We start from the raw sequence: 13812 nt of genomic DNA, 5'->3' as shown, positions 1-13812 counted from the left end.
CTAACCCTAGCTCCTAACCCTAAACCTAACCCTGGCTCCTAACCATAAACCTAACCCTAGCTCCTAACCCTAAACCTAAAACTAACCCTAGCTCCTAAACCTAAACCTAACCCTAGCTCCTAACCCTAACCCTAACACTAATTCTAACCTTAACCCTAAACCCCCTAGAAATAGCATTTGATCTTGTGGGGACCAACAAAATGTCCGCAGTTGGTCAAATGTTTTGTTTGTTTACTTTTTTTGTGGGGATTTCTGGTCCACAAAGATATAGTTAAACACACACACACACACACACACACACACACACACACACACACACACACACACACACACACACACACACACACACACACACACACACACACACACACACACACACACACACACACACACACACACACACTCACTTTCTCTATATAACACAGCAATACGCACGTACATGTAGGAGGAGGAACATGTGTGGCAGTGTGTTGGAGTCAGAGAGCAGTGTTTCAGCAGGTTTCCATTTGCTAGTTCCTTGATGCTGCCTTCATTCCCTTATTGAAAACATCCCCTGGAATGTCCTGCAGCAGCCATAGCCCAGCCACCACTTCCCTGATACACACAGTGAAGGAGAGAAAGTGTGTGTGTGTGTGTGTGTGTGTGTGTGTGTGTGTGTGTGTGTGTGTGTGTGTGTGTGTGTGTGTGTGTGTGTGTGTGTGTGTGTGTGTGTGTGTGTGTGTGTGTGTGTGTGTGTGTGTGTGTGTGAGAGGGGGCGGAGGCGAGTGAGTTGTATGGCCTAGAGAGTTGTTTATTAATGTATACAGTAATACAATACATACTAATATTTGTATTTTAGACAAGTTGCTTTTGTCTGTTATACAAGTTTGTGACTTTGTGTGTACACTGTGCATGTGTGTGTGTCTATGTACGTGTGTGTAATAGGTTATTGTTCAGTTTTGGACAGATGTGTTTTGCAGTTGCATGTGAAGTGGTGGGTTAAAGCCATGGTTGTATTCTTGCACTCTAGATGTCGCCTGCTTTGTCACGACGCCTCCCCCTCTCTCTTTCTTCTCCCCTCTCTCTTTCTTCTCCCCTCTCTCTGTTCTTCCATCTGTCTCTGTCTGATTTCCTGTCTGCCTCCATCCCCCTTTATCACACAGACTCTATCTCTCTCTCCTCCATAACTCCATCTGCTCTGTCTCACTGTCTTTCCTTGTCTTCCATCCTCCCAGTAGGAACGTTTTATGGAGCGAGAGAAGAGAAGACACCAGGGAAAGACGATTAGTGGTCTCCCTTGGATAGTTTAGTATTGTATTTGTACAGGTGTGGCATGGTGTGTGTTACTGTATCGGTGTGGGTGTGTATCATTTAACAGTGGTGCCTCTGTCTTAGTGCCCACCCTGTTGGGCTGACGTGTCCCTCTCTGCCTCCCCCTGCGTGAGACTGACGATGCACAGGCCCCGTCTCCCGTCGCTGAGCTGGGACTGTGGCGGGGAGACAGCCTTTTTTGGCTCTCATACATCTTTAACTCACACGTACACACACACGGACACACACACATATACACACAGACACACACACATACACACAGACACACAGAGACAGACACACATACACACACACAGTAGACAGGCAGATACACACACACAGGTGCTCATATAAGGTCCGTCTGATATTAGATTCACTACAAGTCAGAGCTGAAGAGGTGCAATATTAAAACATAATGTTTTCATCAGTCATCTCCCCATTAGCAGAAGACCCAGTGTGGAGCCCCATCACTTTTCTGTCTCCTCTCCTTACAGTCTCTATACAGCGCAAGGCAGATTCATGACAACCTGTCACAAACGTAGTATTGACATTCTTACATATTTTTCAGTCCTGAGTCCTGACCCATAGCATTCTACATACAGTATGTATGACACAATCCCCTGTTATCATTATAACTACTAATAACTCATCTGGTGTAAGGTTAGGGGTTGGGCCCATAGTGCCAGTCCCTCTTTCTGTCAGGCCTGTATCCTCTCTCAGTCCCTCTTTCTGTCAGGCCTGTATCCTCTCTCAGTCCCTCTCTCTGTCAGGCCTGTATCCTCTCTCAGTCCCTCTCTCTGTCAGGCCTGTATCCTCTCTAAGTCCCTCTCTCTGTCAGGCCTGTAGCCTCTCAGTCCCTCTCTCTGGCAGGCCTGTGTCCTCTCTCAGCCCCTCTCTCTGTCAGGCCCATAACTTATATCCTTCTCTCTGGCAGGCCTGTAGCCTCTCTCAGCCCCTCATTCTGTCAGGCCTGTAGCCTCAGTTCCTCTCTCTGTCAGGCCTGTATCCTCTCTCAGTCCCTCTCTCTGTCAGGCCTGTATCCTCTCTCAGTCCCTCTCTCTGTCAGGCCTGTATCCTCTCTCAGTCCCTCTCTCTGTCAGGCCTGTATCCTCTCTCAGTCCCTCTCTCTGTCAGGCCTGTATCCTCTCTCAGTTCCTCTCTCTGTCAGGCCTGTATCCTCTCTCAGTCCCTCTCTCTGTCAGGCCTGTATCCTCTCTCAGTCCCTCTCTCTGTCAGGCCTGTATCCTCTCTCAGTCCCTCTCTCTGTCAGGCCTGTATTCTCTCAGTCCCTCTCTCTATCAGGCCTGTATCCTCTCTCAGTCCCTCTCTCTGTCAGGCCTGTATCCTCTCTCAGTTCCTCTCTCTGGCAGTCCTGTAGCCTCTCACAGCCCCTCTCTCTGTCCCTCTCCGGCCCTGAAGTGTTAGCTTAGCATTAGCCTGTGTGCTGGTGTTGATCCCAGGCAGCTCTAATTAGATCTATAGGGCTCATTAGTCTGCTGGTAGATTACATGCTTCATTAGACTCTGGAACAACATATCACAGCTCATTCAGCACTAATGGCTGCTATGCCACATTGCACTGACACTTGTACACTCACTCCATCTCCATAACTCTCCTCTAGCTAATACAAACACACACATTCTCTTTGTCACACACACCGGCACACATTGCATGTATTGCACGGACATACAAATGCATGCAGACACACAATGTCGATTACACTTGCAATTTTTTACACAATTTGTCTAAAGTCTGTCATTAATTACTATGTATCAGCTGATCTGAGAGCTAAAAATGTATCTAACATGTAGCAGAGGGACTTGTTGCAATAAAGAGGGGATGAGGGGGTGAAGGGTGGAGGAGAGGAAATGACATGATGAAAGTTGGAGCAGGAATGAGATGAGCGCGATAAAGAGACCTTTGAGTGGGGGTCTATGAGGATGCCATGGCTTCCATCACATTCATGCACAGCATAGTTACCGTCAGCATGTGTGTGTGTGTCTGTCTGTGTGTCTGTCTGTGTGTCTGTGTGTAAGAAAGGAGCCTTTCTCCAGACGCCTGCCAGCTGCCCTGAAACCCTCCCCCTCCCCCTCCCCCCCACCCTCCTGTCCTAGCAGAGAAGGAGTTAAGACCTCAGCTGTCAGCAACAAAAACAAACTGAGGGGGCAATTTTCACTAAATGTTTTAACCCCACCACAGGCCCAGCCCAGCAAATCCCTGTCTCCCCCTCCTCCCGATCCTTACCTCCTTACCTCCCTCTTTCATCTCTCTTCTTCCGCAGTCTCTCTCGCTCCTTCCCTCCTCCCTCCCTCTTTCTGTCTCTGTCTGCCAGGGGAGGTTCACACACAGCAGTGTAGCAGCAGTGACTGTAGCCTGTGGGGTCTGGCAGACACAGAGTGAGAGCATACAGACAGTCTAAATATGTAATGCCAGCAGGAAACACTTTAAATGTTCCTACAGATAATCACTAGCCCCTACAGTGGTCCTGACATAACCCATGTGGTGCAGAACCAAGGATGCCATGGTCAGGCTGTGTGTCTCTGAGTATGCAGTATAAAAGGGGTTGACCTACAGGGGGTAAATAAGTATACATGGCTTTTTTTGACTTGATGCATTAGGGGACCTGGACCGAGACACGTCCGTTCACAAACATTGGTCATCACACCCCACCGGTAATCGCATTCAGAGGGTCTCACCCACTCCACGGGGAGTAGTCAAGATGTGATGTGTGTTGTCTTAAATAAACAGTTGTAGAAGGGTGCTATTAGCCAAGGAATCATTCACTGTTATACATATAAAAATGGCCAATGGTGTCTTGATGCATTAGGGGACCAGATCTGGGACACGACCGTTCCCGGTCATCGGTCATCACACCCCACCGGTGGAAGCACTTATTGGGCTGCATGCATAGGAAATGAAATCATTATGAAAGGGAGGAGGGGAGGAGAAAGGGATGAGGAGGGGTAAGGAGGGGAAACACTCCTGATTCCCATTAATCCCACTACTAAAACAGAGCCTGAGAGCTTCAGGGTGGAATTTCCTGATTCCTTCCTTTAGATTGACACGTCAAGCGAGAGCTGCTCTGTTCAACAGCATGGTTCAGCTAGTTCAGATGTAATACGACTAGAATTTCTCTCCCCCGGTTTGTTGACTGGAAGGCTGGGAGGTGATTTATAGATGAGCTGGTACTGTAGAAGTATACATGTACACCCAGGGTTACAGTGCAGGGATGCTGGAGTTATTAAAGCTTTGTTACATTACTCATTCTCACATTGTGGAAGGGGCTGATAGTACTCTGGCAGTGAGTCAGACAGGGACTTCCCCGAGCATTTATACAGAGGCAGGTACACACTCACACGCATGCACGTGCCCACACACAAGATTACATGCATACACACGCATACCCACATATACACACACACACTTGCACGTTGTGAACGCGCGCACACACATACATCAGATAGCACTCATATTTCCAATTAGGGTAGAGGAATGCATCCTTATTTTCCTTGGCCAACTTTTTTTCTTTGAGTCCAGATTTGTTGGGTTTGTTTCCATTCCATCACCACCCCTTTGTCTCTCTCCTCATCCCTCTCTTCTCTTGTCCTCTCCCTTTTTTTCACGGTCTGTTGTTCCACAGCCTGTGAAGCAACAGCTTGTGTTTGTTTGCAGCATAGTAACAGTGGCCAGCATGTGTTCTGTGTGTTCGTGTGTAGAGGTCTACGCCATCGTCCCCCTCCTTCACCTCAGGTGTCCACCAGCCAGCCTGCCTGCCCATGCTCTGAGAGCATGGATCCCTCTCTTCTTCTTACGCTGGTACAGCCTCCCTCTCCCACTTGCCTGTCCCTATCCACATCACTCTCTACAGTAGAGGGATTATCCCTATGTCCACTCACCATTCAGCGTCACTTGACTATATTGACAGGGTGCAGGGATGGGTAGAGGGAGGAGTGGAGCAAGGCGAGGACGGGCTGAGGGAGGAATGAGGTGCTGACACGGCTGGAGTTAGGCCCACAAAGCCCTCAGCCTGGGTGGCAACCAGACACACGCTACTATAGAGGAGAGAGGGATGGGGAGAGAAAGAGGCTGAATATGTGGCTATTGAATGTGTGTGTTTGTGTGTGTTGCAGGTGTGTTTGAATGTTTGTTTGTGTGTGTGGGTTTTTTGGGTGTGGTTGAGGGATTGAGTGCGTTTTTACATATGAAATTTGGAACCCTCGTTCGGTTTCCTGGAGCATTTTTTAAATGTTATTCTACAAACTATGTTTTGCTTTTACAAGACCTGTAAATAACTGTTTCAGGGTAGGATTTGAGAGATGCACATTCTACATAACGTTAGCAACATTCTACATAACTTTAGAAACATTCTACATAACGTTAGCAACATTCTACATAACGTTAGAAACATTCTACATAACGTTAGCAACATTCTACATAACGTTGGAAACATTCTACATAACTTTAGCAACATTCTACATAACGTTAGAAACATTCTACATAACGTTAGCAACATTCTACATAACGTTAGCAACATTCTACATAACGTTAGAAACATTCTACATAACGTTAGCAACATTCTACATAACGTTAGCAACATTCTACATAACGTTAGCAACATTCTACATAACGTTAGCAACATTCTACATAACGTTAGCAACATTCTACATAACGTTAGCAACATTCTACATAACGTTAGCAACATTCTACATAACGTTAGCAACATTCTACATAACGTTAGAAACATTCTACATAACGTTAGCAACATTCTACATAACGTTAGAAACATTCTACATAACGTTAGCAACATTCTACATAACGTTAGAAACATTCTACATAACGTTAGAAACATTCTACATAACGTTAGCAACATTCTACATAACGTTAGAAACATTCTACATAACGTTAGAAACATTCTACATAACGTTAGCAACATTCTACATAACGTTAGAAACATTCTACATAACGTTAGAAACATTCTACATAACGTTAGCAACATTCTACATAACGTTAGCAACATTCTACATAACGTTAGCAACATTCTACATAACGTTAGAAACATTCTACATAACGTTAGCAACATTCTACATAACGTTAGAAACATTCTACATAACGTTAGCAACATTCTACATAACGTTAGAAACATTCTACATAACGTTAGCAACATTCTACATAACGTTAGCAACATTCTACATAACGTTAGCAACATTCTACATAACGTTAGAAACATTCTACATAACGTTAGAAACATTCTACATAACGTTAGCAACATTCTACATAACGTTAGAAACATTCTACATAACGTTAGCAACATTCTACATAACGTTAGCAACATTCTACATAACGTTAGAAACATTCTACATAACGTTAGAAACATTCTACATAACGTTAGCAACATTCTACATAACGTTAGCAACATTCTACATAACGTTAGCAACATTCTACATAACGTTAGCAACATTCTACATAACGTTAGAAACATTCTACATAACGTTAGCAACATTCTACATAACGTTAGCAACATTCTACATAACGTTAGCAACATTCTACATAACGTTAGAAACATTCTACATAACGTTAGAAACATTCTACATAACGTTAGCAACATTCTACATAACGTTAGCAACATTCTACATAACGTTAGAAACATTCTACATAACGTTAGAAACATTCTACATAACGTTAGCAACATTCTACATAACGTTAGCAACATTCTACATAACGTTAGCAACATTCTACATAACGTTAGAAACATTCTACATAATGTTAGAAACATTCTACATAACGTTAGCAAGCTAGCTAGTTTACAACGTCACAATACCTGGTACTCTTTTCCTGGATTTTGGAACCGTTACTCACACAGGTCCAGGATTCGTTTCAGCCTGGGTTCGTTTGCGTTTCACACATGCTTTATAGCGTGGATCAGGGTACCTAAAGCTCCAGGATCATACAGGGGATACGTGAAAGCACCCTGACAAATCAAGAAAGAGAGAAGAATGCAAGATATCAGAAATGCATTTTCTCGCTCCTCTAATGGTCTCTAGAGTCAGACACATTCCCTCTGAGAGAGACAGACCAGACAGAGAGGAGGGTACACTTGGCCCCCTGTAGCAGGTGTGTGTTGCTGGCTACAGTCCTTAACTCTGTGGCTGTCTGGTGGCCAGGAAGAGAGATGACCACACACACACACACACACTTCTAATTCATCCCACACATACCCCGGACCAGACTAAATGACTTCCTCTGCCTGTGGTAACCGTACGCCTCAGTAAGAACTCTGTTCAGACTGTTTATGTATGACATCAAACAGAGACAAAATAAACAAGACACATCAGACAGCTTGACCTCACAGGAGGAATACACAGGGCTTTTTTTCACTGACCACAAAAGTGCTTCATAGCTGAAATTAATCAAATATCTGCTTTACACAGACATGGGGGTCATTGAAGCTGTCTGCGTCCGTTCTGGGAGAAGCCTTCAGCTGTGGAGGGGACAGGAGAGTACAGGAGAGAGGAGGAGAGGAGTAGAAAGGCAGAGTGGAGGGGGGTAGGAGTAATGGTGTCTATTCAGCAGCCTGATGATCTGGGTGTAGAAATTATTGGCCAGTCTGTTAGTTTTAGCCATGATGCTCCTGTACTGCCCGCGTCTGACTGATGGAAGCGGGGAGAACAGGCCGTGGCTCGGGTGGCTGAGGTCCCTGATGATCTTCTTGGCCTTCCTGCGACACCCCCCCCCCCACCTCCCACCTCCCTCCTCTCTCCTCTCTCTCCTCTGGAGGGGCCTGGTGTGGGGGAGGGAGAGTGCTGTAATCTGGCCGTCTGATCTGGCCGACACTCTGCGGTAGCCTCTCCTCTCTCATCATGCCAATCCCAACGCAGCCTTTGAACTCCGCCGCCAAGAAAGTGTAGTACCGCTTTTTTCTCCCTCAGGAATGATCAGAAAAATCATAATAATAAAATAGAGGGTCTGAAAAAATCTGGCGAGCTAGGGAGCTTGAAGATTGTCAGCGTGCTGTTAATAAGCTGGAGGAGCGTGCGGAGGGGGTGATGTCAGAGAGCATTAGGCCTTATTGCTGGGTTGAGTGACACCTGGGATTATCATCTGTAGAGAGGAATAAAACAGCTTTCATCAGAGTGGGGCTGGGGCATGTCTGTTTGATGTCAGAGTGAAGGAATCACACACACACACACACACACACACACACACACACACACACACACACACACACACACACACACACACACACACACACACACACACACACACACACACACACACGTACACATGCACACAGGGGGTTTGGGGAAGGAGGCCAGGAGCAGAGTGCACTACAATATGGGGTCATTAGGAACAAGTGTAGTGAATGATCAAGGGCCAGTATGTGTTAGGAACTAAGGATGGTATCACTGCCACCATAACAGGTTCTGCCCTGTCTCTTCAGACCTCTGATTCAGACTAGAGACTATCATGTCTCTTCAGACTAGAGACTATCATGCCTCTTCAGACCTCTGATTCAGACTAGAGACTATCATGTCTCTTCAGACTAGAGACTATCATGTCTCTTCAGACCTCTGATTCAGACTAGAGACTATCATGTCTCTTCAGACCTCTGATTCAGACTAGAGACTATCATGTCTCTTCAGACTAGAGAATATCATGTCTCTTCAGACCTCTGATTCAGACTAGAGACTATCATGTCTCTTCAGACCTCTGATTCAGACTAGAGACTAGCATGCCTCTTCAGACCTCTGATTCAGACTAGAGACTATCATGTCTCTTCAGACTAGAGACTATCATGTCTCTTCAGACTAGAGACTATCATGTCTCTTCAGACCTCTGATTCAGACTAGAGACTAGCATGCCTCTTCAGACCTCTGATTCAGACTAGAGACTATCATGTCTCTTCAGACTAGAGACTATCATGTCTCTTCAGACTAGAGACTATCATGATTCAGACTAGAGACTATCATGTCTCTTCAGACTAGAGACTATCATGTCTCTTCAGACCTCTGATTCAGACTAGAGACTATCATGTCTCTTCAGACCTCTGATTCAGACTAGAGACTAGCATGCCTCTTCAGACTAGAGACTATCATGTCTCTTCAGACCTCTGATTCAGACTAGAGACTATCATGGCTCTTCAGACCTCTGATTCAGACTAGAGACTATCATGGCTCTTCAGACTAGAGACTATCATGTCTCTTCAGACTAGAGACTATCATGTCTCTTCAGACCTCTGATTCAGACTAGAGACTATCATGTCTCTTCAGACTAGAGACTATCATGTCTCTTCAGACCTATGATTCAGACTAGAGACTATCATGCCTCTTCAGACCTCTGATTCAGACTAGAGACTATCATGTCTCTTCAGACTAGAGACTATCATGTCTCTTCAGACCTCTGATTCAGACTAGAGACTATCATGTCTCTTCAGACTAGAGACTATCATGTCTCTTCAGACCTCTGATTCAGACTAGAGACTATCATGTCTCTTCAGACCTCTGATTCAGACTAGAGACTATCATGTCTCTTCAGACCTATGATTCAGACTAGAGACTATCATGTCTCTTCAGACCTCTGATTCAGACTAGAGACTATCATGTAACCATCTGTCATCATTACTAAAGAGAAGAGATTTTCTGGACGACATTGCCTGATCAGGAAAAACTCTGCGCCCTATGTGAGATGTGAACTGACCTGTTATGTTTCCTGTTAGGTCACTTCCTGGGGAACCACAGTGTGTTGGACATCCTGAGACAAGAGGGCTATGAGGTGGTGCACACACCATCACACTACCAGGAACCAATCCCAGAGTGAGTACAGAGACACACCCCGCCCACGCAGCAGGGCTACAACCCAAATACATACACACACAGACTACAGTATTGTTTACGCACTAACACAAACACACACATTGATACATGTGTGTATCTGCATTGAGCACTAATTCATATGAACCCTCTCACAAACACAGTCACAAGTTACCCCATAATTTTACAATCCCACATCAACTAGAGCAGAAACACATGACATGTACTAATTGACCCCCACAGATGTGCTAAATGTAGCACACATGTTTCAGTACATGTAGTACACCATAACAACCAGAGCTCAGCTAAGTAGGAATCCTTTGATTCCCCCAACCCTCACTCCCTCACCCCGCCAGCTGTGAGAGGTGGGCCAGCCCGCTCCTTGCTACCCCTTGGCATGGCTACCTCATAGAAAGGCCTCAACCATTTGCCTCCTGGAGAGGGGTGCTGCATCTCCTCACGCAAACCAGCCCCCAGTCTCCCGTGAACTCGCCCACCCCGAACAGGCAGGCAGCAGCAGGAGGACTTGGGGGGGGGGGGGGGGGGGGTTGATCCAAGGGCCGAGCAGGTTGGGCCCATTAAAATAGCAGCGCTAATGGTTACAAGACTCACATGAACTAGGGTGAAAATTGAAAAATTAGGAACAATAAGGGAAATCGCATAAAACAGACCTACGTTAAAACCTCCCATCCAGCCACTGCTTTTACAAACTCACTTCCCCACTGCAAATTCCAGCTGTAACCAAACCGTTCCTTCCTGGCTCATACACAGAGCAGGCCCCAGCCGAGCTGAAGGCCACAGCAGTTCTGTTTCAAAAACTGACAAGTGGACTGATTGTGGTCGAAACACAAAAACACAAAACCCCTCAAAGCATGTTGTGCTCTCTGATATGAGGTGACACAACAACACAATACATCAGGAAGCTTGTCGGGTGTTTATCAAGTGTAAACCTCAAAACTGAGCCTCTGAACCCAGAGGCATCACGTGTTCTCTGCTCAATAGAGATATTATGACAGAAGGAAAAAGTGACTCAGTGTAGAGTGGCTATAGCAGCCAGCCACTGTAGTCAGTGTAACACTGGCAAACACAGAACTGAGCACTGTGTTGTCTGGACCTGGGGCCTCATTATGATGTCAAACCTCCAGGGTGTTTACTGATGGGAAAGCAATATGACCCTTCATATACATAGTAGGAAGAAGTTTCCCCTAGATGTTGAGGTATATGGGGTTTGGGGTTTTCTGATCCTATATCTGTGCCTACAGGCAACTACCGGTAACCAGATAGGAAAGGACAGGTAAGGAATGGACTCCTTGTGGATTAGTGTAGGGCCGTGTTTCAATACTTTTGAAATCTATTCTAACTTCCTCCTTTCCTGCTCGCACATGATTGTGTTGATCAAAGCAATGTAATAGAACCCTTACTTTCACCTATCCGACCATTACATTAGTGACTACTTCAATGAAATGAATATGGTAAGGATGAATTTCTAAGGTATTGAGTTGTCAGGGTGGTTGGGGCAGATGTCACTCAGACAAGCCTCCACATGGGTTACAGCTTCCTCCCTTGTGGCTTGTTTAGACACTTTGTAAACTTTTTACACGCACAGAGGGCATTGTGTCCCTGTTTGAAGTTCAAAGCCCTTTGGAACATATAGATAGACTAGAGAGCACCGTGATGGTCAGGTCACCTTAAACCACACACCATTACACATTCACACACAGCTTACAAGGAGAACCTCCCTAAAATATCTGACATAATATGCTTAAACTGCTCACCAACATTGTTCTGTTATCTTTAATCTATTCTAGTGATGAGTGAACATACAGCCAGGTCTATACCATAGTGCCATGATATTTAATAAGCATATAGTGTTCTGTTCCACAGAGAACCAACAGAGAACCCCAGCGATGGGGGCTCCGATGCGGGTACAACCTCTCCCTATGACTGGGTGACCAGCCCCTCAGACCTGGATGGTTTGGAGGAGCTGGAGGATGAGGAGCTACCCCACATGCTGCTGCCAGACAGCCTGAGCCAGCTAGAGGAGTTTGGGAGACATAAGCGCCCCCGGAAGGCCCACCGCAGCCATGGCCGCCCACGCCTCTTCAGTGACCTGTGGGTCCGCATCGGTGACGGGTGAGAGAAGAAGAGAACAAATACACACACTGTCTCTAGGTCTTTAATGAAACCATTCAATGACAACAGAAAATAGCATAAACTGAAGAGTAGCAGACAGTGCAACTGCACACTCATAGGACATGATGGACACTCACACAACAAGAGACCACAACAAGCTCTACCACAGTGCTCCTGTTAACCTGACTGATCTTGTTCTCCTACCCTCCAGCACCACAACTCCTCAGCCTAATGTGAGGATAACCAATGGCTATGTGACGGTGGAGCCTCTCCTCACCCACCAGGAGCAGAGGAGGAGGACAGGCCTCTACCCTCCAGTGGAACCCCCCAGCCAGGCCTCACCCTCAGCGCTGCCCACCCCCAGCTCAGCCCAGTACACCATCGGCACCACCCACGCCCTCACCTGCCTACTAACGTTACTCACCTCGCACCTGCTGTTCACCTCCTGACCACATGGTGGAGCTCTCTCCACAGACAAAAACTCACACTGTCTCTATACCTGAGCACCGTTATGTGCCAAGAACCCTAGAACATACAAAGATCTACATATAATGATTCTGCAAATGGGAACTGGAGGTGGAAATGAACTGCTATGGGCATGGAACATACACAGAACATAGAACATGTAGACATGGATATGAGGGTAGAGAACAACAGACAGACACACCAAGGACTTCTGAGACAGAGCTGTCCATCTTCAGGCTTCTGTGAAGGGAGCAGGATCAGTCTGTGAAAAGTTATTTAAGCTCACACTGTGGTGGAATAACTTTCACCCATGACAAATAGATAAACGGTCTCTATCAGAGAACTGATGGAAGATACTGTATATACGACATCCATATTATGAAGTTGTCAGTTGTAGAGGCCAAGTCTTAAAATCACAAGAAAGCAATATGATAAATAATAATAAATGTTATTATTATGAATAATATTGATATTAATGATGAGAATAGACATACTAATCACTATAATAACAGCTATAACTCTGTAATAAGGTCTGATATCTTAAAGACATTGGACGTTTTTGTAAATTGTGCATTTTGTTCATAAATAAATATTGTATATTTATTATTTCTCTAAGAGTATATTTTCTTGCATTTGATGATTCCTGGAAAAATAAACTTTTGGAAATTCACTCAAGTTTCTTGGAGTTCCTATTTCTCTGGGCCTGCATTTCAATACTAATGCCAGTTAGTATTCCATTTCAAGCCCGGTGCGCTAATGTAAAGGTAAGCTTAGACCTACAGAAAACGTAGAGGGGAATTCTCCAAGAATTGAATTCACTGCCCTCTACAGGATCCAATTGGAATGCAGGGATTGTCATCAAGTTACACGGCATGGTTCCACTTTCACCACCAGATGGCAACAGCGGCTTTAACAAAAAACAACAATCACAAAACGCTCAATCTCCAATATGAAACCAATTAAGACTCCATGGTCATGGACACTTCTGCTACTCCCACCACTTTCAGCAACGCTCTTGTTAGCTTTTATGTAGTCACAGTATATATATTATGTAGAATTTCCAACAGTGTAGACTTTAGCACAATATGTTATTTTTCTGCAGCAGGCAAGTCTACAA

At 45.3% G+C, this 13812-nt stretch overlaps 1 protein-coding gene across 1 annotated transcript in view; it reads left to right on the top strand.

The window, feature by feature from the left end:
• The window catches only part of trabd2b (TraB domain containing 2B), a 93824-nt gene extending 80459 nt beyond the window's left edge, over positions 1-13365 (top strand). Inside the window, exons 5-7 of the mRNA XM_071345294.1 lie at positions 10004-10100; positions 11982-12230; positions 12442-13365. Coding sequence (XP_071201395.1) covers positions 10004-10100; positions 11982-12230; positions 12442-12679 — 584 coding nt within the window. The 3' untranslated portion in view covers positions 12680-13365. The remainder of the gene's footprint in view (positions 1-10003; positions 10101-11981; positions 12231-12441) is intronic.
• The last annotated feature ends 447 nt before the right edge of the window (positions 13366-13812 follow it).

This window comes from Salvelinus alpinus, chromosome 16 (assembly GCF_045679555.1).
Source record: "Salvelinus alpinus chromosome 16, SLU_Salpinus.1, whole genome shotgun sequence".
Classification (NCBI taxonomy): Eukaryota; Metazoa; Chordata; class Actinopteri; order Salmoniformes; family Salmonidae; genus Salvelinus; species Salvelinus alpinus.
This window is presented reverse-complemented; position numbering and strand designations above follow the sequence as displayed.